Source organism: Xiphophorus hellerii, chromosome 13 (genome assembly GCF_003331165.1).
Source record: "Xiphophorus hellerii strain 12219 chromosome 13, Xiphophorus_hellerii-4.1, whole genome shotgun sequence".
Taxonomy (NCBI): domain Eukaryota; kingdom Metazoa; phylum Chordata; class Actinopteri; order Cyprinodontiformes; family Poeciliidae; genus Xiphophorus; species Xiphophorus hellerii.
In genome coordinates, this window is record NC_045684.1 from 6,948,073 (window position 1) to 6,971,133 (window position 23,061).

The 23,061-nt window shown below is 38.4% G+C and overlaps 1 protein-coding gene and 1 long non-coding RNA gene across 5 annotated transcripts in view; one reads left to right on the forward strand and one right to left on the reverse strand.

The window, feature by feature from the left end:
- Positions 1 to 70: 70 nt before the first annotated feature.
- pogza (pogo transposable element derived with ZNF domain a) lies at positions 71 to 21,315 on the forward strand. 4 transcript variants are annotated; one of them, XM_032581614.1, is made up of 25 exons: positions 71 to 782; positions 2,316 to 2,447; positions 3,378 to 3,499; positions 3,598 to 3,658; positions 6,015 to 6,245; positions 6,319 to 6,483; positions 7,588 to 7,673; positions 7,760 to 7,915; positions 8,247 to 8,521; positions 8,601 to 8,758; positions 10,054 to 10,154; positions 10,235 to 10,381; positions 10,461 to 10,592; positions 11,724 to 11,798; positions 11,876 to 11,973; positions 13,512 to 13,652; positions 14,997 to 15,053; positions 15,142 to 15,257; positions 15,590 to 15,731; positions 16,256 to 16,421; positions 17,514 to 17,915; positions 18,450 to 18,752; positions 19,451 to 19,651; positions 19,741 to 19,871; positions 20,605 to 21,315. In XM_032581614.1, exons 2-25 carry the CDS (start codon positions 2,330 to 2,332, stop codon positions 20,900 to 20,902), a joined length of 3,882 nt encoding a protein of 1,293 aa, XP_032437505.1. In that variant the 5' UTR covers positions 71 to 782; positions 2,316 to 2,329; the 3' UTR covers positions 20,903 to 21,315. The 4 variants fall into 4 exon arrangements, with proteins under 4 accessions (XP_032437505.1, XP_032437503.1, XP_032437502.1 ...); XM_032581612.1 differs by having other exon boundaries at positions 72 to 1,005; positions 10,458 to 10,592; XM_032581611.1 differs by having other exon boundaries at positions 72 to 782; positions 10,458 to 10,592.
- Positions 16,428 to 23,061, reverse strand: part of LOC116731781 (uncharacterized) — an 11,853-nt gene continuing 5,219 nt past the window's right edge. The window contains exon 3 of the long non-coding RNA XR_004341628.1: positions 16,428 to 16,559. This is a non-coding gene — a long non-coding RNA (uncharacterized LOC116731781). The remainder of the gene's footprint in view (positions 16,560 to 23,061) is intronic.

The window sequence follows — 23,061 nt, forward strand, 5'->3', positions numbered from 1 at the left end:
AGCATGCGTGTCATGGAGGATGCTTTCTATTTCTAGAAACATAAATACTTTAACTTTTGTATATTTATAAAGAAAACGATTTAACTGCGTTCTGAACATTCCAAAAAAAATTTAATATAATCGTAAAATGACAGGATCTTTCGGGTTATCGGTTACTCCCTTGCAAGAACCAGATGCCTGCTATCCAGTTAGCATGCATAGCATGCATGAAGCTCTCGCCAACTACTACCGTAAATGGTTGATCTGCAATGTGTTTCATTATTGTCTAATAAATGTTCTGCTTTCTGAAAAATTACATATAACGCAATCAGGGAATCGCTTAATGTAATACTGTAATTTTTACAATTTTATGAGAAGGTGCATGCTAATCCCTGCTAGCATGCATAGCATACATTAAACCTTCATACACACCATTGAAGGAAAGAACTGAGCAAGAGTTTATTGAATACTGAATAGTTTTATATCGATGAGAACATAGTGGGGGGAAAAACGGAACTTTTCAAACTAATTTTCAGTCGTTCAGAATATTTGGGTTTCTGTATTCCTACAGATATATATCACTCCGCCTCGTCTGAACGTAGTAAAAGCACAGAGGGCGGAGGGATACGGCTGCGCTCTCACAACACACAACCAGCCTCAAACGTGTTCTTGGTGCTAAATGCTAACAGCAGAAATTCTCTGTAGTTCATATTTTCAGTCTTCATTTTTTAAAATCTAGACGTTTAGTGGTTTCAATTTTAATGGAATAAACAAATAGTTATCATACTAAAAGCAAAGAGAAGGTAAGTGCACGCGAAATATTATTGTTAAACGTATATCACACAGAGTTTATGAAGTGAAAGACTTAGCTGTTCGGCTAGCTTTTAGCTTCGTTAGCTCAACCCCGAACTGGCTCAGGAAGGTGGGGGCAAGATTGTGCATGCAGGGAGAGCCCTACGCGTCTGCTGCAAAACACAACATTGCCAGTGATTTTCAAAACCGCACGTCAGGATTATTAGACTGAAAGTAAGTGTAAAGTCATTAACTTTAGCAGTTAGCACGCTTTATGGTTGTTAATGTCGAGGTAGCATCTTTTGTACTGTTTTTGAACCGTACATTAGTCGGTTAGCTCATCTAGCTAATTGAGAAGCTAAGTCTTAAAGAGGTAGTACATCAGTATAACATCTCAGTAATATTAATTTTAAACAGCATTAGATGCGATCATTTAATAGAGTATGCAAATTTAAATGAACGATAAAAAGTTACAAATGGACAACAGTGTTTGAAGTAGCATTAGTAGCATGGAGCTAACACTCCTCGTACCGTACGGACGGTAGGTGTGAAATTAATTTTTCTGGTTTACAGTTGAGGTGAAAATTATTTAAGTTTGGCGATTCAGTAGTTGAATAGTACATATATAATCTGTTTTGTTTCTGATCACTCACATATTCTTTTTTTCTCCTCACCGTTTTAACGTGTAATTCGGTTAAGATTTGATTTATACGGTATTTATTTTGTGTGTGTTGATTTCAAATAACAGATTTATATAGCTGACATAATATAATTTAGTTTCTTTTTTACTGCTGACTAATTATTTAGAATTTTAAAAAGTATCTAGAAATCCTAAATGAAACAAACAGTTCAGATTTTGTCCCTTTGTTACTAAATATATTTATACTTTTTGACTCAGATTCTTTTAGATACTGGAGTTTTACGGCGCTGGGTTTGTACTCACTACAGAGTCATTGAAGATGCTGTTTGACATCTGATGACTTCCTTTAATGCTTTTAGATTATTCAGGGTGTTGTGCAAATGTCTCTCCAGTAAATAATTTAGTTTGCTTATTATAAATTAAAATTTATCAAGACTATAGATCAAATATTATCAATAGAACTTTATTACAGTAAATGATAAACAATATGATAAAAGTAAATAATAAAGAAATATAAAGAATAATATAAAAAATAAAGAAACTTAAAATTGCTAATCTGACATTTTTGAACTACACTTCAAACCTCCAAATAATGGTGTGTTGCTAATTTAGATGAATTAAAAGGTTAAATTAGCTCTTCAGTTTGTCACAGAGTTCTGCAAATAATCCATTTATATTGGTTGTGTGAAATCAGGGAAACAAATAAAACTTGCGGGACTGGATTTGTTTAATCTATTTATACCTTTATATTGTCTTTTAATCTAAAAACTAAAAATCAGAACATTGAATAATTTAATTTGTACGTTTGGAGATTTCTGAGCTGCCTGATATTCCAGTATTTTACACAGTTGCTATTTATTTCGCCTGGAGCCTAAAATAAATGTAGGTGTTGTTTTGTTTGCAGGTGAGGAGTGGAAGATGATGGAGGTGGAGACTGCGGCAGGAAGTGATGACGATCATCTGATGGAGTCTGAGGATCAGCTGGAAAACTTCTCTCCAGTGAAGCTAAAAGAAAAGAAGGAGCAAATGGTTAAAGGTCAGAGTTCAGAGAGTCATCATAAAACAACATATTGTTCAAAGTTTCTAACAGTGACACCAGTAATTGTAGGACTGGATGGAGATTTGTTGTCTCTTTTTTCTGTGGAAAGTAAAAACATTTTCTAAGAATTTTAAAATTTGTGGTGCAGGAAATGTAATATTACTACCTGTAATAAATCTGCAGTCTGTAGCTTTTATTAAAAAAATAGTTTTTTCATTTTATTTTTTAAAACTGTGACTATGTTGTGACAGTTTAATATGAGGCAGATAATCTGTGAAAAGATTAATCTCCTCCACCTCCTCCCTGATTTACTACTGTCGTCTGAAGAAACACATCGCTCCCGGACAGAAATAACCAATCAGAGTCAGAAGGAGGGTCTTAGTGCTGTCAATCAATCACATGTACTCTCTGCTGAATGTGCTAATGTTGGACAAACTACTTACAGTTACAGGAAAACCGTTTATCCGCTGTCATTGGTGGAAATGCTAAACAGCGTTAGCATCACGACAGGCTATGTTGTGGTGAAACAGCAACAGAGCAAAGAAGGTGGGAGGGTGAGCATGAGAGTGATTGACAGCGCTGAAACCCTCCTCCAGGCTCTAATTGGTTGTGTCTAACTGAGTAGTATATTCCTGCAGTTTGTACTGGGAGCACTGGGAGAAAGCAGACATTTTTTCACAGATAATTTACCTTATATTAAACAGTCACACCATGGTGACAGTTTCAACAAATATGTAAATAAAAACCATTTAATTTATTTTTTAAATAAAAACTACATACTGTGCAGCTTTAGGAAGTTGTTTTTTCTAACGGTTGTGCCAATAATTGTAGGACTGGATGTAGATTTGGCTTTTTTTCTAGGAATTGTAAAATTTGTGGTGCCGAAAATATGTTGTTAATCTTTAATAAATCTGGTCCCGTTGGCAGCAGTGTGTGCTTCATCCACTGCGGCGAATCATGAGTGGGAGAAAAGCCCTGAACCAGTGAGGATCATCCACATCCCAGCCCAACCAGTCACCACAACCTCCGCTCCCATCAAGACCGTGAAGGTAATGAGATATTTGCATAATTACGTCACTGACACCGACTCGATGTTGAACTGTTGTTCAGTTGTAAGTTGCTGTAATGACCCAGTTCATGTCTTCAGCCTGCAGGATCGACTTTGGGCTTCACGGTCAACGGTCGGCCGATCCACCTGCCGCCTGGAGGTCAGTCCGACCGGGTCACACTGGTTCAGGGTTTTACATTATTCCATTACAGTTTAGTTTTATTTCATTTTGACTTTTTGTTTGTCTAGTTCAGTTAGTTTTATTTAGTCTTTAAAAGTGTGTTTCCTAGTTTTTATTAGTTAAATATTGTTTACTTCAGTTTGTGTAAGTTTTAGTTGTAGTTGTTAACTTTTTATTTCTGTGGTTAATTTTTAAGTGCAGAATTAAAAAGTTATGATTATGTATGCAATGATTGGATAATAAATACTCAACAGAAAATACTATAACCAGCTTTAAATGTAGACAATGTTCCCTGACCTACTTTTCTTTGTTTTCCTACATCATTGACTTTTAAACATAGAAATATACAAATTAACAGTTCATTCACATCAGCCTTGTTTAGTCCACTTTAATTAAACTCTAATTTGTTTATCTAGAAAGTTTGAAACTCTGATGTGGACCAAAAAAGTCAACCTGGACCCATTGAATCAATTAATTATTTTCAGGAAATCAAATAAACATTTTATTTTCTGAAATGCAACAACAGAGCATCCCTTTAGTGAACACTTGATTATTTGTAGCTAGGCCTGTCGCGATAAACGATAAATCGATTAATCGTACGATAAATTAAAACTATCGACGTCATTTTAATTATCGGCATTATCGTCTCTTCCGGCCTTTTTCTCTTTCTGTTGATGACACCGAATGAAAAAAGGCTCAACTCCGGTGCTCTCCACTGATCCTCCCTTCCTCATTTCCTTAGTGTAAAGCCCAGCGCACACTACACGATCTTAGAGCTGTCGGCCGATTGTCGGCCCATTTTTAAAACCTGACAGACCACACATTAGCCGACAGAAATCCTAGGTATAACGGTTCGATCGGGTTCGTTCCTGCCGTGTGGTGTCCAACAATGGGCACAAAATAATGGCTACAAGTTCAGTTAACTAATTTTAAAACCAGGCATTAATCAATGTTTTACTACAATCTACCTACAATGCATGTTGCTAGTGTCAGCATAAAGTCCTGACTGAATGAAAATCATTATAACCTATTTACGTCACGTTAACGAAGAACAGCTGAAAAGTTACCGGGTTTATCAACTGCGGTAGCAATTTTGCTCCAACTCCTCCTCTTGTCATTTCTATATTCTTTGCATGTTGAATAAACATTAATGTTGTTTCCACGTCGGCTGGACTTCGGGTTGCGCCGTATCAGCTGTTTGGGATTCCCCAAAGTAATTTCCCCTCAGAAAGCACAAAGGAGAATCCGCGCTTTCTGATTGGCTACCTGTCACATTCAACAGGCTGCGTTAAGCTCCCAGTCGGGGAAAAACCCTGATTTAGATCGGAGCGGCAACTATGATCTACCGTAACACACCACACAATCTTAGAAAGACCAACGATCTAAGATTGTCATAAGGGGAAAAATAGGAGCAAAAAATCATGTAGTGTGAACTATTGCATCAGGTAGTCGATGTGCCCATCTTCTCTATTTAAATCTAATTATTACTGAAGGGCAACATAATATACAGACTTCATAATCTGCACTCTTTGGGTTGAATGCAGTATTTATTTACACTTTGGCTTTATGTTGTTTAGTTTTTATCAAGTACATTTTTTGTTAATGGAGACTGAGAATCCATTTTGTTTTTGGTTGTTTTGTTTATTTTGTTTATCAGTTCCAGTGTTAAATATTCTTTTGAAAATAAAGTGTATCTATCTTTGGCAGGAAATCACATCCATTATTACGTCATTTCCATTAAATCAGTGTAAAAAGGTCTTCAGACAATATTATCGTTTATCGCAATAATTTTTTGAGACAATTAATCGCTCAGCAAAATTTGCTATCGTGACAGGCCTATTTGTAGCAAAGTATGTATCTGCAGCTAACAAGATACATCTAACATCAACATATGTAAAGCTCTGTTCTCCAAAAACAGGAAGAGGACTACAACGCAAGTAATTCTGGGTAATTACAACCAAAACAAACACTCAAATCTAGTGTTACCAGGAGAAATGGCTCATGGTCTTTTACCAAAAAGAAAAGGGGAATCCTACAACCACTAAAATCTGATGCAACTCAATTGTTTTTGTTTACATTTTTTGAAGAAGGAAGTTGCACTCATGTCTTCTTCTGAGGTTTTCATGTCATTTCCTTCAGTGGTAAGCACAGGCGAGGAGGGGAACAGGATAATCAATTTGTTTGGTTTGTTTGACGCACTGCAGGAGCTGAAAATGTAACAAATGTTGAAATTTTGATTCATAAATCAAACCAAATCCACCAGACCAGCAGAAAACACAGTTAGTAGTGCAGCTCACCTCCTTTATTCACTAGAACTGTTCTGTCTGTCCTGCAGGTGGCGGTGCAGAGCTGAAGCTTCACTCTCACCCTGGAGGCTCAGCCAGCGGCTTCACTTCGATCCAGATCCCCGTCACTCTGACCCTCAGCAGTCCTCTGGGGACTCGCTACATTTCCACCTCAGCCTCCCTGACGGCCTCCTCTTCCTCCACCTCCTCATCCTCCTCCGCTCCTCCTGCTGCTGCTGCTTCGTCTCTCTCAGCGCTTGAACCCATCCCCATCATCACAGGTTCTCACCTCAGCCACGTCTGGACTCACCTGGCTGTGTTTGACATTTGACCTGACTGTCTTCTCTGGTGCAGGTATTGTCTCGGGTGAGGCGGCCCAGAAGGTTCTGAATGACCACAGCTTGAGGCTCAACTCCAGCTCTAAGAAGACAAAAAAAGCTCCGCCGGCTGCTGGAGCCCCGAGACCCAAGAAACCCCGACCCAGCAGGATCGCAGCGCCCGACAAGCTGCTGCGAAAAGGTTCCACTCCGCCTCATCCGGAGCTTGTTTCAGGACTTCTACTTTTTTCTACTTCTGCGTTGATCATCTGCTCCTGTCACTCAGATTTATCAGTGGCTTATTGAACTGTTAGCGAGAGAAATCAGCACTAACATCAGTATCGGCCTATGTCAGTCATTTTTTAACATATTTGCATCGGTTCAATATTTATTTTCACCTTTTGCTGTTTGTTTCTGCTGCTGCAGTGGTCATGTCAGGCTGCAGATAACGATTAACAACTATTAATTTAGCTATCAGTATATTGATTATTCTGATGATTAATTAGATAGAAAAATTGGCACATTCTGCATATTTCTCATATAAACCTTTTTTATACAGTATTAAAAATACAAATAATTAAATTAATCTTTAAATCGGAAAAGAAACATTTAATTATCTAAAATGTAACAACGTATAATTCCTTAAGTGAACTCTTGATTATTTGTTGCAGAGGATGCATCCGCAACAAAAAAATACTTCCAACATCAACATTTGTAAAGCTCTGTCCTTTCTGCTTCACTTATCCATACAGTGTAGCGATAATTTGTTTGATTAACCAATCAATAATTGGACAGCAAAAGGTGCTTAATAGGAGATTTTTTTTTACAGAATCTGAACCAGGTGAAGCTAAAAACACCACTTAAGGAAAACACATTTATGGACGAAGATGTTTTTTTATTATCTTAAATGAAAAATGTAAATATTTTTGTACAGTTTTTGTTTAATTACTGCTCTGAATATGTTTTTCTTTCAGCAAATGATCTTTTTTTGGAGTATTAGAGTTAACAACTAATTCATTACTAAATTAGTTTACCATTATTTCAATAATCAATTAATCACAAATAATCAATTATTATTTATTTATTTGCATCTTTTAACATATTCCTAATATTGTATATAAAAGGCTTAAGTAGCTAAGTGAAAAATTAGTAGAATGGGCCAAATTTTTTTATCAGATTAATCGTCAGAATAATTGATTAATAAAATAATCATTAGTTCCGACTCTAATCGAAACGAAGCTCTGTCTCCTTTGATAAAGTCGTGACTCTTTTTAAAAAAAATATTTTTGTTATCTTCTCTCCTCAGGTGAGATTGGTGCTGCCACTCCGCCCGACTGTCAGATCTGTAAATCTCAGTACAAACTCATCACCGAGCTGCGAGGCTTCATGTGTGTAAGTAACGACGTTATCACACTCTACACGTCATTCTACCTGCCCCGATCTAACCGACGGCATTCCTCCTCTTCCTGCTGCTGCAGATGTGCAGCCGTGCAATCGCTGAAGCTCTGATCAATCTGAGAAGGCAGAAGATCAAACGCCGCAGGAGGGAGAGAGAACGAAGAAAAGCCTTGAAGCTCAGCAAAGCGCCTCCGGTTTTCCACAGAGACTCTCCGGTGCAACCAGTTCTGTCTCCTGTGAGTTTAAACTTCAATCCCAGTTTAAATCCCTTCTGACTTCTGAACCAACATGACTGGACATAACTAATTAGAATTTAAAGTTTATTGATCTTTGAGAATGTGTTCTTGCATTATTATACAATTACCAGAATAATACTTGAAAATTGTCTCAAAACAACAATATAATAATTTATTGAAATCACTTATGGGACTATTCATTATCTAGCAAAATTTGTTATTGTTACAGGTCTAGGTGTGTGTTATTTTGGATAGAAAAAGAGAAAAACGATAAATCGTGACCTCATTTTAATTTATCCAGCGATAACTTTCTTTGTTTTGTCTCCTGAAGATTAAAGCCCTCACTCCTCCGCGGAGGATTCCTAAATATTCTGGAGACGTCCAGTCGGAGGAGCTCAGCAGCCCCACGTCTCCAACCCTCAGCCCCCCAACGCTGGAGAAGTTCCTACCAGCAGATTATCCTCCCAGTAAACTGGTGATAATGGTGGAGGACTTCTTCTATGGTCGCGCCCCTGGATGCAGCACGGATAAAGACAGCCTGGACGAGAAGTTTGGCGGGGTTTTCCACTGCATCCACTGCTCAGCCGTTCTCAGCAACAACATCCAGTGAGACTTTTCACTTTGAGTCGATTCAGTTTCGCTGAATAAAACGCTAATTCTCGTTGCTTTGCTGTTTGTGTTGCAGGTTGATGGACCACATGCAGCAACACGTCTCCATGTTGTCTCAGGAAGACGGACATGTTGACAGTGTGTCCACCTGCCCCCACTGTTTCCGTCATTATCCGTCTCCGTTCAGCTTGGAGAGCCACATAAAAGACGTTCACACCCAGAGCGACTCAGCAGGTCTGCTATTATAACTACAGATATTTATATATATTTTTCTGCTCTATTGTTCTGACATGCATTTATATTTGACTCATATTTATTCATATTCTTCAAAGTTGTTGTAGATAGTTTTGGAGTAGCTGTGTTGTCATCGAGTCTTTTCTTTTTCAGACTTGTTGAAGTTTTCTGATGTGTTCTTATTGTTAGCTCATGTTTGCTTCACATGTTTGACTCATTTTTATTATTATATCCTTTATTTTTCCAGCTACACTGTATTGTTGAAATGACTTGATATTAGATTATTCCAATCCGATAAACATTACATGTGGCTGTAAAGGTCACTTTCAAGTTAGTTTTGTCTCATTTCAAGTGTTTGAACCAGAAACTAAACAAAAATACTTAAATATTTAAGCAGATTTTGTGTTTTTGCAGTGAACCAATCAAATCAGAACTCAGTCAATCAGAAAACTGGCAGCTCAGACTGTTGATCAACCAAAGTTGTTGTGTTTTTAAAAGATTTTTTTATGAACACTTTTAGGTTAAAATGTGTCCAAAAGGAACTGATAAGTCTGGAAATTTGAACATGTTAAGTGTTATTTTTACCTTAAATGTGTTTGAACCTTGATAAAACATAGCTCAATTTGCCACAGCTTGTAGAGAAAAATGATTTCCAGAGTCGCTAAGAAAACATGTTTAAACAAAATCCACCTTCTCCAGGTACCTTGGTTGGTTTACACTGCAAAAACACAAAGTCTTAAAAAGTATTTCTGTCTGGTTTCTAGTGGAAATATCTTAATAGACCTGAAGTAAGACAAAAATAATTTACAAGTAACTTTTCAGCAAGATATAGGTGATCATTCTCAATATTAATGAAAAAGTATTAGTTCCACTGGCAGATTGCAACATTGGGAAAATGTCTTGTTATTAGTGAATTAATCTGCTAGTGGAACTCTAACTGGGTTGCTAGGTAATGGACTGGGGTTGCTAGGTAACGGCTTATTGGCAGTTGATCCAATGGAACTAGTACTTTTCTTTTATTAATATTAATGGATTATTGTCTTAAAAAAGCTCCTATTTCTTTCTGAAAAGTTAGTTCTAAGTTAGTTTTGTCTTATTTCAAGTGTACTAAGATATTTTCTCTAGAAACTAGCCAAAAAAACTTTGTAAAATTTTGTTTTTTAATTGCAGTAATAAGGAGCAGATCTCAAAAATCCAAAATAAGCTGTCGGGTTGCAAGAACGGTTTCCTAACCTGCTGTTGTTCTTGAGAAGAACATCTATTGACTCTTTGTGATGATTTGTTTCCTGCTGCAGTGATATGTAAGATCTGTGAGCTGGCGTTCGACAACGAACCTGCCCTCCTCTGTCACATGAAGAGCACCCACAAACCAGGAGAGATGCCCTACGCCTGCCAGGTGTTTTTCTGCTCAGACTCCTCTTCATCCGCCTCCTCTTCGTCTGCCAGGTAAATCTGATCTCTGCTTTGTGTCTACAGGTGTGTGAGTTTCGGTCGTCCTTCTACTCCGAGGCCTGGTCTCACTTCAGAGAGGTTCACTGTGACACCAGGGAGCTGCTGTGTCAGTACTGCCTCAGAGTTCTGCACAGCAACAGCTGCTACCAGCAGCACGTTGCCCGCCATCAGGTACACCGCTGCAGTTCAGCTGATTAACGCTGTGCAACCTGGAGAACGGATTAAATAATCCTGCGTTTGTCTACAGAAGAAACAGACACTCAGCTGTGATAAGTGTCGCCTTCACTTCCTGTACGTTAGAGAGCGCGCCGAGCACAAAGCGCTGCATCATAAAACTCACGTCACTCCGCCCCAGCTGAGCGGACTCAAACCTGGAACCAAGGTAGGCCTCATGTCTGCACAGTCTGCTCTGAATCGGTCAAATCAACATTCAAAAGGAGAGAACAAAATTCAATTAAAATTCAAAAATACCTTTTTAATCCCAAAGAGAAATAAAATAAATAAATGAATGGCTGTGAGTCTGGGTTTTCCCTGTGCCATCAGTTGCCTCTGAAGCACCTTGACAGAAAACTGTCAGCTCTAGAGTAATTTCAACAAGATTTAATTTAAATAAAAACCTCATATTTACATTTTTCTCAACTAAAAACATTTAAGTTTTTCCCATAAATTGGTTTGCAAATGAATTGTTGCATTAATGGTGACCTGTTATGCTTCCTTGAACATGTTAGCATATCTCTATGACCAATAGAAAACATTGCAGTTTTTGCACAAAATGATTCTTAGATAATGAGATTTCAGTCTGCTCAGTTCTGCCTATTTTGAGCTCCTTTCAGAATATCAGGGCCTCTGTCACTTTAAATTCTAATAAGCTGCTGCTGGCTGCGCCTCCCCCAGTCAATGTTTACACTCATACCTGAAAATTGCTGCAAACAGATACAAATTATGCATCTAACGCATCTTTGAAAAGCATTAGTGGAGCCTCCTGCACAACCAACAACAATTCAGCAAGTGGTTAACAGCGCATACAGCAGTAAAACCAGCTGACCAAACTTCTGTCCATCATCAGTTCAGGTGACATGTGAGCCCATTAATCCGTCCGTCCATCTGTTTGTTCTTTCGTACATTTATCAATACGTCTGTTCCTTCAACTGCAAAGTCATCAAAGTTTTAAGCTTCCAATTTAAATACAGCTGTAGAAATATCTCAAATAAATTGGCAATAAAAGTTTTGTGGTGGTACTTTAAAAATAGGCCATAAAAATTGTAGAAATCTTGATAATAATCTGGAAAAGTTTGGAAAACATTTGGAACCCACTGGATGATTTGGCACAGCTGAACTAAAACATTTTACAGCCTAAATGTGTCACACTGAGAGTCTGACGGAGCAGCAAGTTTAATGTTTATGATTTTTGCTAAAAATTCTCTAAATTGAGTTTGCAGTTTTAGTTTTAAGGTTGTTGAATATTTCTTCTTGAATTAAACTTTGTACCATGACGTTTCTGTTCTTCCTGTAGGTAACAGTCAGGATGTATTCTATAATTGGATCTGAGAGGAAGGAGGAACTGGACAAAGTTTATATTCCCTCAAAGGTTAGATATTTATTCAAAGGCCATCCATCACATGCAGCAGTTTTTCTGCTATCTTTACTTTAACTTTTGTTTTTCAGGTGGTCGATGTGGCTCCTCCTCTCCTCGAACTGGAAGGCACCAAACAGAGGCCGGTTGAGCCTTTGGGTTCGCTTCTGTCTGGTTTGAGCGCCGACAGGTAGGATTATGAACCTCCATCTCTTCTTTAAGACAAAGTAAAAACAAATCAAACAACAGAAAATCTGGATTCAACAATGTAAAATAAATTGAATTGTGATTTATTTGTTTCACCAAAATAACTCAGAGTTGCATCTTGATTTATTTTCCTGAAGGAAACTTTTATTGATTTGTCCTCATTTGGTTTTAATCTGATTTTGGTTTTTAGCCACTGTGACATTGTATTTCTCCTAACAACATAGAGACTAAAATGGGGCTGTAAATGATTCAGAAACATTAAAGTAATCAAAACATAACATTTCCTTTAATCCTGTAAAGAGTTCCTTGTAGTTATTAGGGTTTGTTTTTTGTAGCTTTAATTTTAAGGCCTTAAACTGCATTTTGTGAATAAAATAGGCCTTGAATCGATGCATCCATGCATCTTTTGATTATTATAAAACAGTCAAAAAGCAGGAAGTTGTTTAAAGGAGCCAATCGTCTTCCTTCTATCAGTATTTTTTTAAATCACACGACTCTTTTGACTCATTCCCGTGTGAAGTCCAACATCTTCCCGGGTCCACAGAGTGTTGTTGTCTTTAAAATCCCCCAGCAGCTGCACCGTTTACATTTCTCAACTTAATGATGAACTGCTCCCAACGTAAACAACACAAACCTGTGATTAATAACTGTGGAAGGTTCTTGTTGGGTTTATAAACACTGTTTTAATTTACATCCCTGCAGAACAAGATAAAATACACAAAGTTTGATTTGTGTTTTATTGTTTTTATTCCACACACTGAAGCGCGGATGTTGGAATTGTATATATAGTTTTCTTTTTTAAGGTCTCCCGGCTCCTAAAGCTAATGTCAACAACTGAGAAATTAAGTTTGTTTTAATGTCCACATGGATCACACTTAATGCAACATAATAAACCTTTGTTTTTTTTCCTCCACTGGTTTCACAAACCCAGCCAGTGTTTTGAAGACTCAGTTCTTACAACGGATTCGGTCTCCTCTGTTTACCTGTTTGTCTCTGTCAAACAAAAGAAGAAGGAATTTTTCTTGGGAGTGTTTTTGCAGAAAGAATAAATATCTTTTCTTTTCTTTTCAGGTTATAAAATGATCAAATTAAGTCCAGAATCTTTAAAAGTCAGTTTAGTGTTCCTTTCATGTAGCAGCAAACTGAAATCGGATACCTGCTTGGGCGGGCGGCCATGTTTTTTTCCAACTGTTACACTGTAAACACAGAGGAGGTGCCTTACCGTTTGCTTGGTGGAAAAGGACAATAAGCTATAAAAACATGTTCAAAAAGCAACTGAAAAATAGTTTTGTTTTTTTTAAGCAGTTTTGCCGCCCCCCTGTCACAGTGGCGCCCTGGACAAATAGCCATATTAGTAATTAACTACTGAATCTGTCAATATTGATGCTGAAATCTGCTGTAATATAAAATTATTTAGTTTGAACGTTTGAAGTGAACATTTGAATACATTGAACTGAAATAGATTAATTTAGAACCAGACTGAAGCGAAGCTCAGAATCATCTTTTTTGTCTCTGTTTCAGCGACTTTGACCCGTCTCAGCGCTGCGTCGAGTGCCTGAAGACGGTACTGGACCTGGAGATCCATTTCCCAACACGAGTACACTGCTCCTTCTGCAAGTTCGCCACATGTTGCTCCAACTCCTACGCCAACCACATGATCAAGTATGTGTGCACTTCACCTCTGACCCCATGCAGCATTCATTCTTCAGAGGACAAACGCTCGAACCCTTTCACAAGTCGACACCTGAGGTGTTAGTGCAACGTTTGAGGCGTAATTTGGTCAAACGAGCAATAAAGGGACAAAACTCTTCTGCACTTATTTTGTCAGATTTTCTCTACACTGCAAAAAACACAAAAGCATTTTTGCAGCTTTTGTGTAACTTTGCACAAAAGCTGGTTTCTTGTTTTGTGGTGAACGATTATTATAATAGTCACCAACTAATTTAGTAATTGATTTACCATTAAAAAAGACAATTTGCTGAAAAAGTAACACTCAAATATATAAACTTTGTATTTAAGATGAAAATATCTTTGTAAATAAGTGCTATTTACAAAGATAAAATGCTATGTTATTGCATTTTGGCAATTGAATTTATTTTCTTATTTAAAAAAGGAATAGTTTATTTGCATTGTTTAACACTGTGAGTACCAGAGAAGGGTCCTATGTTAACATTTCTACCTTTGGAGCCCAGAGACGGGTCGACTGACCTGAAGGATTTTAGCTAGCATCCTATAACCAGTTTTGCATGATTTTCCACTCCTCCTTTCTGGCCTGACGGTCAATGGCCACGTTTACAATTGAAAAAGGGATGCTAATTTGAGCCATCAGAATCGTCAGTTTGGACTCAGGTCTTTTGACCCTCTTTCGGGACTTCAAGGGAGAGGTCGAAACCCTGGTACTCCCAGTTAATGGATTTTTAATATTATTAGGTGGTTAAATGAAAAATCTGCAGAATGTGAAAGTTTTTGATCTGATTAATCGTCAAAATAATTGGTAGAACAATCAATTACTAAAATAATTTAGTTGAGTCCCTTGTGTGAATATTTTAGTACACTTAAAATAAGACAAAACTAACTTACCAGTAATTTTTCAGCAAGAAACAGAAGGTAGTTTTAAGTAAATAAATCCTTAATATGGATGAAAAAGTACTAGTTTCACTACAGATAATTTCCCTTATTTCACAACTAACTGGCATTGTGCTGTTACCTAGCAACCCCAGCCAAGTCCAGACCATCACCTAGCAACCAGTTCTTGTTCCGCTGGCAGATTATTTCACTTATAACAAAACATTTTTGCCAAGTTGTAAGTGAAATAATTTGCCAGTGGAACTTTTTCATCAATATGAAGGAATTAATCATGTAAAACAAGCTCCTGTATCTTAGTAAAAAGTTATATGCAAGTTTATTTTGTCTTATTTAAACTAGCCAAAAATACTTGGTAAGATTTTTTTTTTGCAGTGTAAATGTGTTATTTTGTTGACTTATTCTGCATGTTTTTTTCTCCAGTAATCACACCACATGGAAAGACCCTCAGTTCCCAGCCGTCTTCCAGTTTAATCCAAGGTGAGCGATGAGAGTCTGACCCGTATAAATGAGCCTCACCTGACTGAGGGTGCAGTCCTGTCAAATTCCCTGGTTGTTTTCATTTCAGGTTGCCCCAAGCTTTAAAATGTGATTCTTGTATGTTTTCCACCTTCAACGGGGACGCGATGGCCAATCACGTGACGCAGAAACCGGATCACGTTTGCATCATGTTAACAGACGAAGGTATATCACAAAAAATCACTTGGCTTCACTTTGCTCCCGTTATTTCCAACTTATTTAACTAAAACATAATTTGTTCATTTTTGTGCACTCATTGCATAGTAATGCATACGTGTATGTTATTTGTGTTGTTTTGGACATGTGGTGTGAATTTGATGTCAATAGGACAACATTTACTGAAATTTTGACATTTTTAAAACATATTTTACTTGAGGTACATTGTATGACCACCAGATGGCGCCACAGTTGAACATTTCTGTGTTGTTCCATCTTGGTGGCATTTTTGTAGTGACAACCCAACTTTAATTTAGACGTTTTGCTTTTTTTCCACACAGAGAGAAGTTCGAAACAACCTGAGAATCAAACGTCTGAGAATCAAACATCCACATCTGGGAATAAAACGTCGACGTCCGGGAATCAAACGTCCGGGAATCAGATGTCTGTGAATCAAACGTCCAGGAATCAAGTGTCTGAGAGGTAAACACACAACACTGAACAAAACCTCACGATTAGACAGTATATTGTAATTCTATTAATATTGATCTAATTTGAGGCTTTATTTGGATTTGGTAATGTCCAATTTGTGAAAACAAAGAAAGATAAAATTTGAAGGCAAAATAACATTTATTTCATGAGACATTATTATGAAATTTCTTTCTTTCATTGCTTTCATGTGATGTTACCTATTATCATTAAAGTTAACTGAAATAATTGCTTTAAATGTAGCAACCTGAGTGTTATTGTTCGTTGTACCTAATTTTGCAGTAGCTACAATAAACAAAGGTAACTTTTCTCACTTGGTCTTTACATTCAGTAATAAATTTACCTGTTGCACTTTTGACTTGATTTTCTGAAATAAATGCACCTTCTGATTATTTGTTTTCTACCAAACTGAGACAAAGAAAACAAAATAATTTGATAAATCCTTTGGGCTACAATTCTATGAACAGTTTCTTTTTTATCTTTATTTGAATCCTTTTTTAATCTCGTTTTTGTTTTAGCACCCCTGTCAGTAAGAACCTCAGAAATCGTAATGGCGTCTTCGTCCCGATTCAACTCGTCCAAAATGGACAGACGTCCCCTCAGCTGTCCGTCAAGGCTCTCAGCGACGCTTCCTCTCCGCCTTTCAGACCCGCCATGACCATCAAGATTATGGGGGTTGGAAAGGTGAGACGAAATCCTGCAGTGGAGCTGAGGACGGAATAATTACATTTATTTAATTTCTCTTTGGAAAAATCTTACCAAGTATTTTGGCCTAGTTTCTTGTGTAAATATCTGGGTACTCTTGAAATATGACAAACCTAACTTACATGTAACTTCGGTAAGATAAAATAGCTTGTTTTAAGTCAATAATTCCTTAATATTTATGAAAAAAATACTAGTTCCACAATCAACTGGCACTGAGCCGTTACCTAGCAACGCCAGCCAAGCCCAAACCGTAACCTAGCAACCCAGTTCTAGTTCCACTGGTGGATTATTTCACTTATAACAAGCTATATTTCCCATGTTATAAACGAAATAATCTGCCAGTGGAACTAGAGATGCAACGAGCCGCTATTAGTATCTGTATCAGTCCCAATATTTTAAAATATCCTAAATTGGTGACTTTGTGCCTGATTCATAATGGCAGATTTATTCTCAGCTATGTCATTCTATATTATTTATTTTACATTATATTTAGAATTTCTATCTGTACTTTCCTGAATCATTTGAAGGAAAGTTTGTTGCAGTTTGTTTTTACAAGGTAGTCAACCTGTTGTTTTTGCTGGTTTCAGTTTCTTTATTATTTATTCTACATTGGCTGTTACACTCCTAATTTCATTGACTGAACAAATTAAAGTTGTTTTTAACACATTTGACCAAGCTTGTGAAGCTATAGCTGTATTTAATTGTGTTGTACTGGTGCTGAGTTATCAAATATATTTGTGATTTAGTATATTTATGCCTGTGTTTTAGAAAATAAATGTTTTAAGTCAATTCAGCACTGCTTCACTATATTGGATAATTATCGGCTCAGAAACCTCAGATATCTGCGTTGGTATCAGAATGAAAAAGTGGATTGGTGCACACCTGAGTGGAACTAGTATTTTATCATCAATATTAAGGAATTATTAACTTAAAACGAGTTCCTTTATCTTGCTGAATAGTTACTTGTTTTGTCTTGTTTCAAGTGTATTAAGATGTCTACAGCCATAGCTAGACTAAAATATCGCAGTATTTTGTGTTAATGTGGTGAATTTTGTCTTTCCTCCTCTCCAGAGGGTAGGTCCTCTGTCCCACGACCAGCTCTGCGTCGTCCTCTCCTCTTTGTGTCACGGTATAAACGAGACCGCTCGCCTTACCAACGTGTCCCCCACCACGATCCGGTCCTGGATCGCGTTGCAGCAGCGCGGCCTGGCGCAGAGGAGGTGGGGCTGGAAGACGGACAAGATGGCGGAGTGGGTCCTGAACCGCAGGGAGCAGCAGCTGAGCGTGACGGAGACGGTTCTGCTGCTGACGGCCCGGGCCACGCTGGGCGAGAGCACCCAGGTGGAGGACTGCTACAGCTGGACCATAGACTTCATGCTGAGGCACGACCTGGGCCTGCAGACCACCAACAACAACCGGCTGAAGAGCATCCGGGAGAACAGCAGCAGCTTCATCCAGTCCATCTACTCACAGGTCGGTAGAAAACCTGGAAAGTCCGCTTAATGTTATTTAAACCAGAACTTCTCAAATAACAGGATCTATTATTGTTTTTATTCATGCTGCACTGGAAGACCAGCCTCCAGCCACTAGGTGGCAGCAGTGTTCAAATGATTATCATTAAATCATAAAATTACGACTTTATTCTCGTATTAAAAACAAAACAAAAATTATTTCATCATTGTAAGCAAGTAACTGTAGCTCACTGAAAAAGACCTGGAAATATATGAAGCCTATTTAGTGATGAACATTTACAGTTTTAAAAAGGTTCAAGTCTAAAAACTAGAGATGCACTGATCTACGTCTTTCACCTCCGATATCGATATCTGAGGTTTAGTATCGGCCGATATTCTATTTATTACTCTGTTCTGATAATCGGATCACAGAAAGCTGGTCCCAGCAGTTTGTACCCTTAAATTATTAAGTATTATTTCAGTTTGGGTGGACTGTGTGAAAACATTCCTGATGCCCATTGGGTCATGACTGACTAGGTTTTTAAATGTTCTCCAGGTCCAGAAGGGGGCGCTGCCTCTCCACTGCTGGGGCTGCATGGACGAGCTTCCCGTCTTCATCAACTCGGACCTGTTCTGCAAGCAGCTGGCGTCCGCCTTCCAGCTGTTCGGGTCGCCTGAGGACAAGCCCGTCTTTGACGTCGTCCTGTCCGCGCTGTCGGACGGCCACCTCCTGCCCCCCCTGCTGTTCTTCAGAGGAACTGCGTCCAGCGTCCCGGACGGTTTCCCCGACAACGTTCTGCTGGAGGCCCGGGAAGGCGGGTTCAGGGACGAGGAGCGCCTGCGGATCTGGGTCGATAAGGTCAGCGGCTCCATGGCAACGGGAAAGTGTTTGGCATTAGACGTCGATTTAAAAAAAAAAAAAAAACATTTATAGAAATAATAAATATTTATCTACATCAGATCATTTTATCTCTTCATTTATTATTTGACCGTCTCTGTTTAGTTACTGCTGTCCATCTATCAGTCCGTTTCCTTCCTTAATTCATTCATCTGTCAGTCTGTCCATCCATTTCCATCAGTGACCTTTCATTCATCTATCATCAGTGTTTACATCCTTCTTTACTTTCATCCATTCTTCCTTTTGTCATTCTTCCTTCCTCCCTCTTTCCTTACATCAAAATTTTCCTTCCTTCCTTCTCTTTTATCTTCTTTTCTTTCTTTCCTTCATCCTCCCTTTCTTTCATCAAACCTTTCCTTTTTTAGTCCCTTCATCCTTCCTTCCTCATTTCTGAATTTGTCAGCTTTTCTTTTTTTCATTCCTTCCTTCCTTCCTTCCTCCATCAGTGTGTATTTCTTTCCTCTGTCTATTCCTTCCTTCCACATATCAAACTCATCCATTCATCTCTCCAACCATTCGTCTCTCATTGCTCTGTGATTTTTTTGTCTTTGTATTTAAACTTGACCGTCCGTTGCCATAGAAACCAGGTCGTTTTCCTCTGGGTCAGTCTTGATCTTTAACCGGTCTGTGTTTGGCGCCGTCCCTCCTCTCCGCTGCAGGTGTGGCGCCCTTACGTGACCTCCAGATCCGGCGACAGGTCTCTGCTGGTGATGGACGTCCACCGCGGTCACCTCAGCGATGCGTTCAGGGACCGTCTGTCCGCCATCAACACCCACATCGCCTTCATCCCCTCAGGATGCAGCTGCCGCCTCCAGCCGCTCGAGATCTGCGTGACGCAGGTGCTGCGGGATTTTCTGCAGGTACGCGAGGCAGGAGGCAGAGCTTCTTTCCTTCCTTCCTGTCTCAGTGTATGGATCTGTGATGTTCTGATTGGCGGTTCTGTCTCCAGGCCCGGTGGTCCCAGCTGGTCGCTGATGGAGGTCTGGACGGGCTTGGACTGGACCAGCTGGCTCTGACGTTGGCCTGCTGGCTCAGTGAAGTCTGCTCCACTCTGAACGCCCAGACCGACGTCCTGCGCAGGTGAGAACACCTAATGATGACATCACAGTTATTTAAAGGCCATTTTAAACGTCTTTATTTGGATTTTATGGGATTGACTAAAAGACACCAAAAAGACGATGCGATTGTATTTTTCAGATACAAATAAGTATCTGATAAGTGTGGCATGCGTTTGAATTTGATAACCGATAACAAATATTACTGGACGATAAATTATCTCATAAGTTACTGCGATAAACAATAATATTGTTGTTTTTGGACTATTCTCACCAATAGTCGCAGTAATTACATTTAATCATATTTTCAAATGTATTTATTGATACTCTCAATGAATAAACAGTGAAGAAAATAGTAAAAGTAACAATATGGACAGTTTTAAAAAACTACTAATTGGAATTTATTATGAAAACAATTCATCAAATTAATTTTTATCATGAGGAAATTTATTATAATAAATTATAAGTGACATGACAAATACCCATACCTATTAGGAATACATTTAAAGATGCAAATAATCAGATAATTAAATATCTTTTTTTAAATAAGAAAAACATTTGTAGCCTAAAATGCAACAGGAAAAAATTCAAATGTACGCCACACTTTTGAGATTTTAAAACATTTTGTTTTTACTTTATCACTTAAAATACATGTAAGTGTAATATTTTCACAAAATGTGAACAAATTTAGAAGTGTGAAAACTTTTACAGAACCCTGACATTTTACTCACGACCTCACTTCTTCGACCTCCTTCAAGGTCGTTCACGTTAGCATGCAGCCTGCAGCACCTGGAGAACCAGGGAGAGGCGGCGAGGATGATCACAGCTCTGACCGAAGTGCTGACCCAGCCGCTTGACTCTGGATCACCAGAAACCAGACCAAAACAAGAGCGTTTACTGGAACGGACGCCGCCGCTGCTGGTGATCAAGGAGGAGAAGACAAACGGTTGGGATGAAGAGGAGAAGCAGGCGGAGGTCGGCAGCCTGTCCGCGCTGCGGCAGGTGTTCAACAGTGAGAGCGACGCTGAATCGTTTCACGGCTTCGCCGACGTCTGATTCTGCACCACACATCGTATAAACAAACTGCTGCACCCGGAGCCTCTGATACGATTTAGAGACACTAATAAATGCTACTGATACAAAGCTAGTCGAAGAAAAACAGGAAATACTGTGTGTTTTTAAGGTGGAAAAAACTTTATAGATCATTAATGACATTGGAATGTAAAAAACCAGTAATGATCAGAAACATAATAAATCATGAAAAAGAACCCAATATTTATTCTGAAACTCAGAATGGAAACATGAGTCTTTTCACTGCATAATTATTAACAATGTAAAGTTGTAACTCTGCCGGGATTGTTTCTCACTGCTGCTTTGTAAAAGAAACCTTATTTTTGTTACTTTTTTACTGTGACATGAATTATGTGATGTTTTTTCTAGTAAAATAAAGGAAGTTATGTCCAAATTGATGTCACTGATTCAATAAATCGTTCAGAAATGAATGAGAATTTATATAAGGTGTCAGTGAAAACTTAAAAAGTCTTAATCTTATGTATTTAATATTAAGTTCTTTAACCGTATTACATTTTGTCGTGACAGGACTATTTAATCTCGTGTAATCTGTAGGGGTTTTTTCTCCCTGGACTCTTCAGTCAGGCAAGCGGTTGAATCGCGCGCATGCGTAGAAGCATGCATTGCGTGAGTCGAAGCGGTTGAGGTAGCAGCTAGCTACGATTAACTAGCTGCTAGCTAGCTAGCTATCTGTTTTGCTTTTACTGTGGGCAAATGTATCGCCAATTGGCTGGACGACGTTAGCCATTGTATTATTTCTGTTGATAAACCCGTAAGAAAGACATTTATTATGTGTAAAGCACAAAGATGTTACCAAGGGCCACAAACAAACCTCAGAAATGTCACTTTTGATCTCCTTGAGTGGCTAAAGCTCCCCAGAAAATAGTCGCCGTTGCTACTACGATTAGCACTGGCCTAAGAACGACATAAACTCTTAAATCGGAGGTTTAGTGGATTTTAAACTCAGTAGTCAAGCACTATTTTTTTTCATTTCAAGAAAGTCGTTAATATGGAGGGAGATACAGAGAGAAGAAGGAAGAAAGGAAAGCTAGCAGAACATGGAACCGGAAGAGAAGTCAAAAGATGCAGCTATGATGGCGACAGACTTCAATTAAGTAAGAATGTGACAAGATCTAAATTGTATGAATATATGTGGTTAAATAGTTTTAAACTTGAGCTTTGAGTTGGTGAAACATATAGAAACCTTGTATAAACTTTAGTTTTACACACTCAGTTGTACACACTGAGGTTAATTTAAATGAACTCAAATCCGTTAGATTTTTGTTGTGAAAGCGTCCATCATCCCTATTGGTGCTTAAATATAGAACCATGAGAACAGAACCCGTTTCCCAGCATGTCCACCAGCACCAGCGCTTCGCACCCCTTCACCCCCAAGGACGTCTCTGATCAGCGGGGGGATGCAGGATTTCAGGACCTTGACTGTCCTCTGTGTAAATTTAGATTTAGGACAAAGACCAGACCTTGTAAATCCCACTCGGGCCGAACCCACGGGTCCAAAAAGAAAGCTTCTAACATGCTCAGAATGTGCAGAGCTGTGCAAAAATCTCCAACCAGCTCTCCTTTCTTTAAGATTTCCTCTCAATGATCCACATTTTCTGCTAACTTTTTAAAGTGTTCTTCATTAATAGCTCTTGAGACTTTATTATCTTTCTTATTTGGGTTTTAAAACACAAAATCTTACCCAGTGTTTTTAGTCTAGTTTAAGAAACACTCCAATGGGTATTGCAGCTCCCCTCACCGTCCTCTACAGGGCAATAAAATGAGCAAACTGTTTAAAAACTCTATTCTCTTACTTTAGCTCAAATCCTAATGTTGGTTTTTCAGATTTATTATTTCACCATTGATACATTTTGTTTTTTATTCAGTCAACTTTTTTGTTTTGTTTTTTCAGCTTTTCTTGGGAGACAAAAACAGAAAAAATGTCAAATGTCATCGTGAACTCTGACCTCTAACCGGCACATCTGGAAACTGTGTATTTATCAGAAGGCCGATTAGCATTCATTAGCATCTGTTAGCCTCCCTCTGAGCAGCATTAGCATGTTAAACTGTTGCCCAGCGTGCAGTCTGGGGTTAAAGGAGTCCAGCAGGAGGATCAGAGCAGAAAAATCAACCGTTTCAGAGTC

What these genes read in the sequence shown, in the direction of transcription:
- pogza (XM_032581612.1), top strand. Translation starts at nt 2,330, where the DNA reads ATGATGGAGGTGGAGACTGCGGCAGGAAGTGATGACGATCATCTGATG. An exon ending in GACTCAAACCTGGAACCAAG is followed by an intron (nt 10,593 to 11,723) that starts GTAGGCCTCATG and finishes TTCTTCCTGTAG; the next exon opens with GTAACAGTCAGGATGTATTC. An exon ending in TGCTGCGGGATTTTCTGCAG is followed by an intron (nt 19,652 to 19,740) that starts GTACGCGAGGCA and finishes TTCTGTCTCCAG; the next exon opens with GCCCGGTGGTCCCAGCTGGT.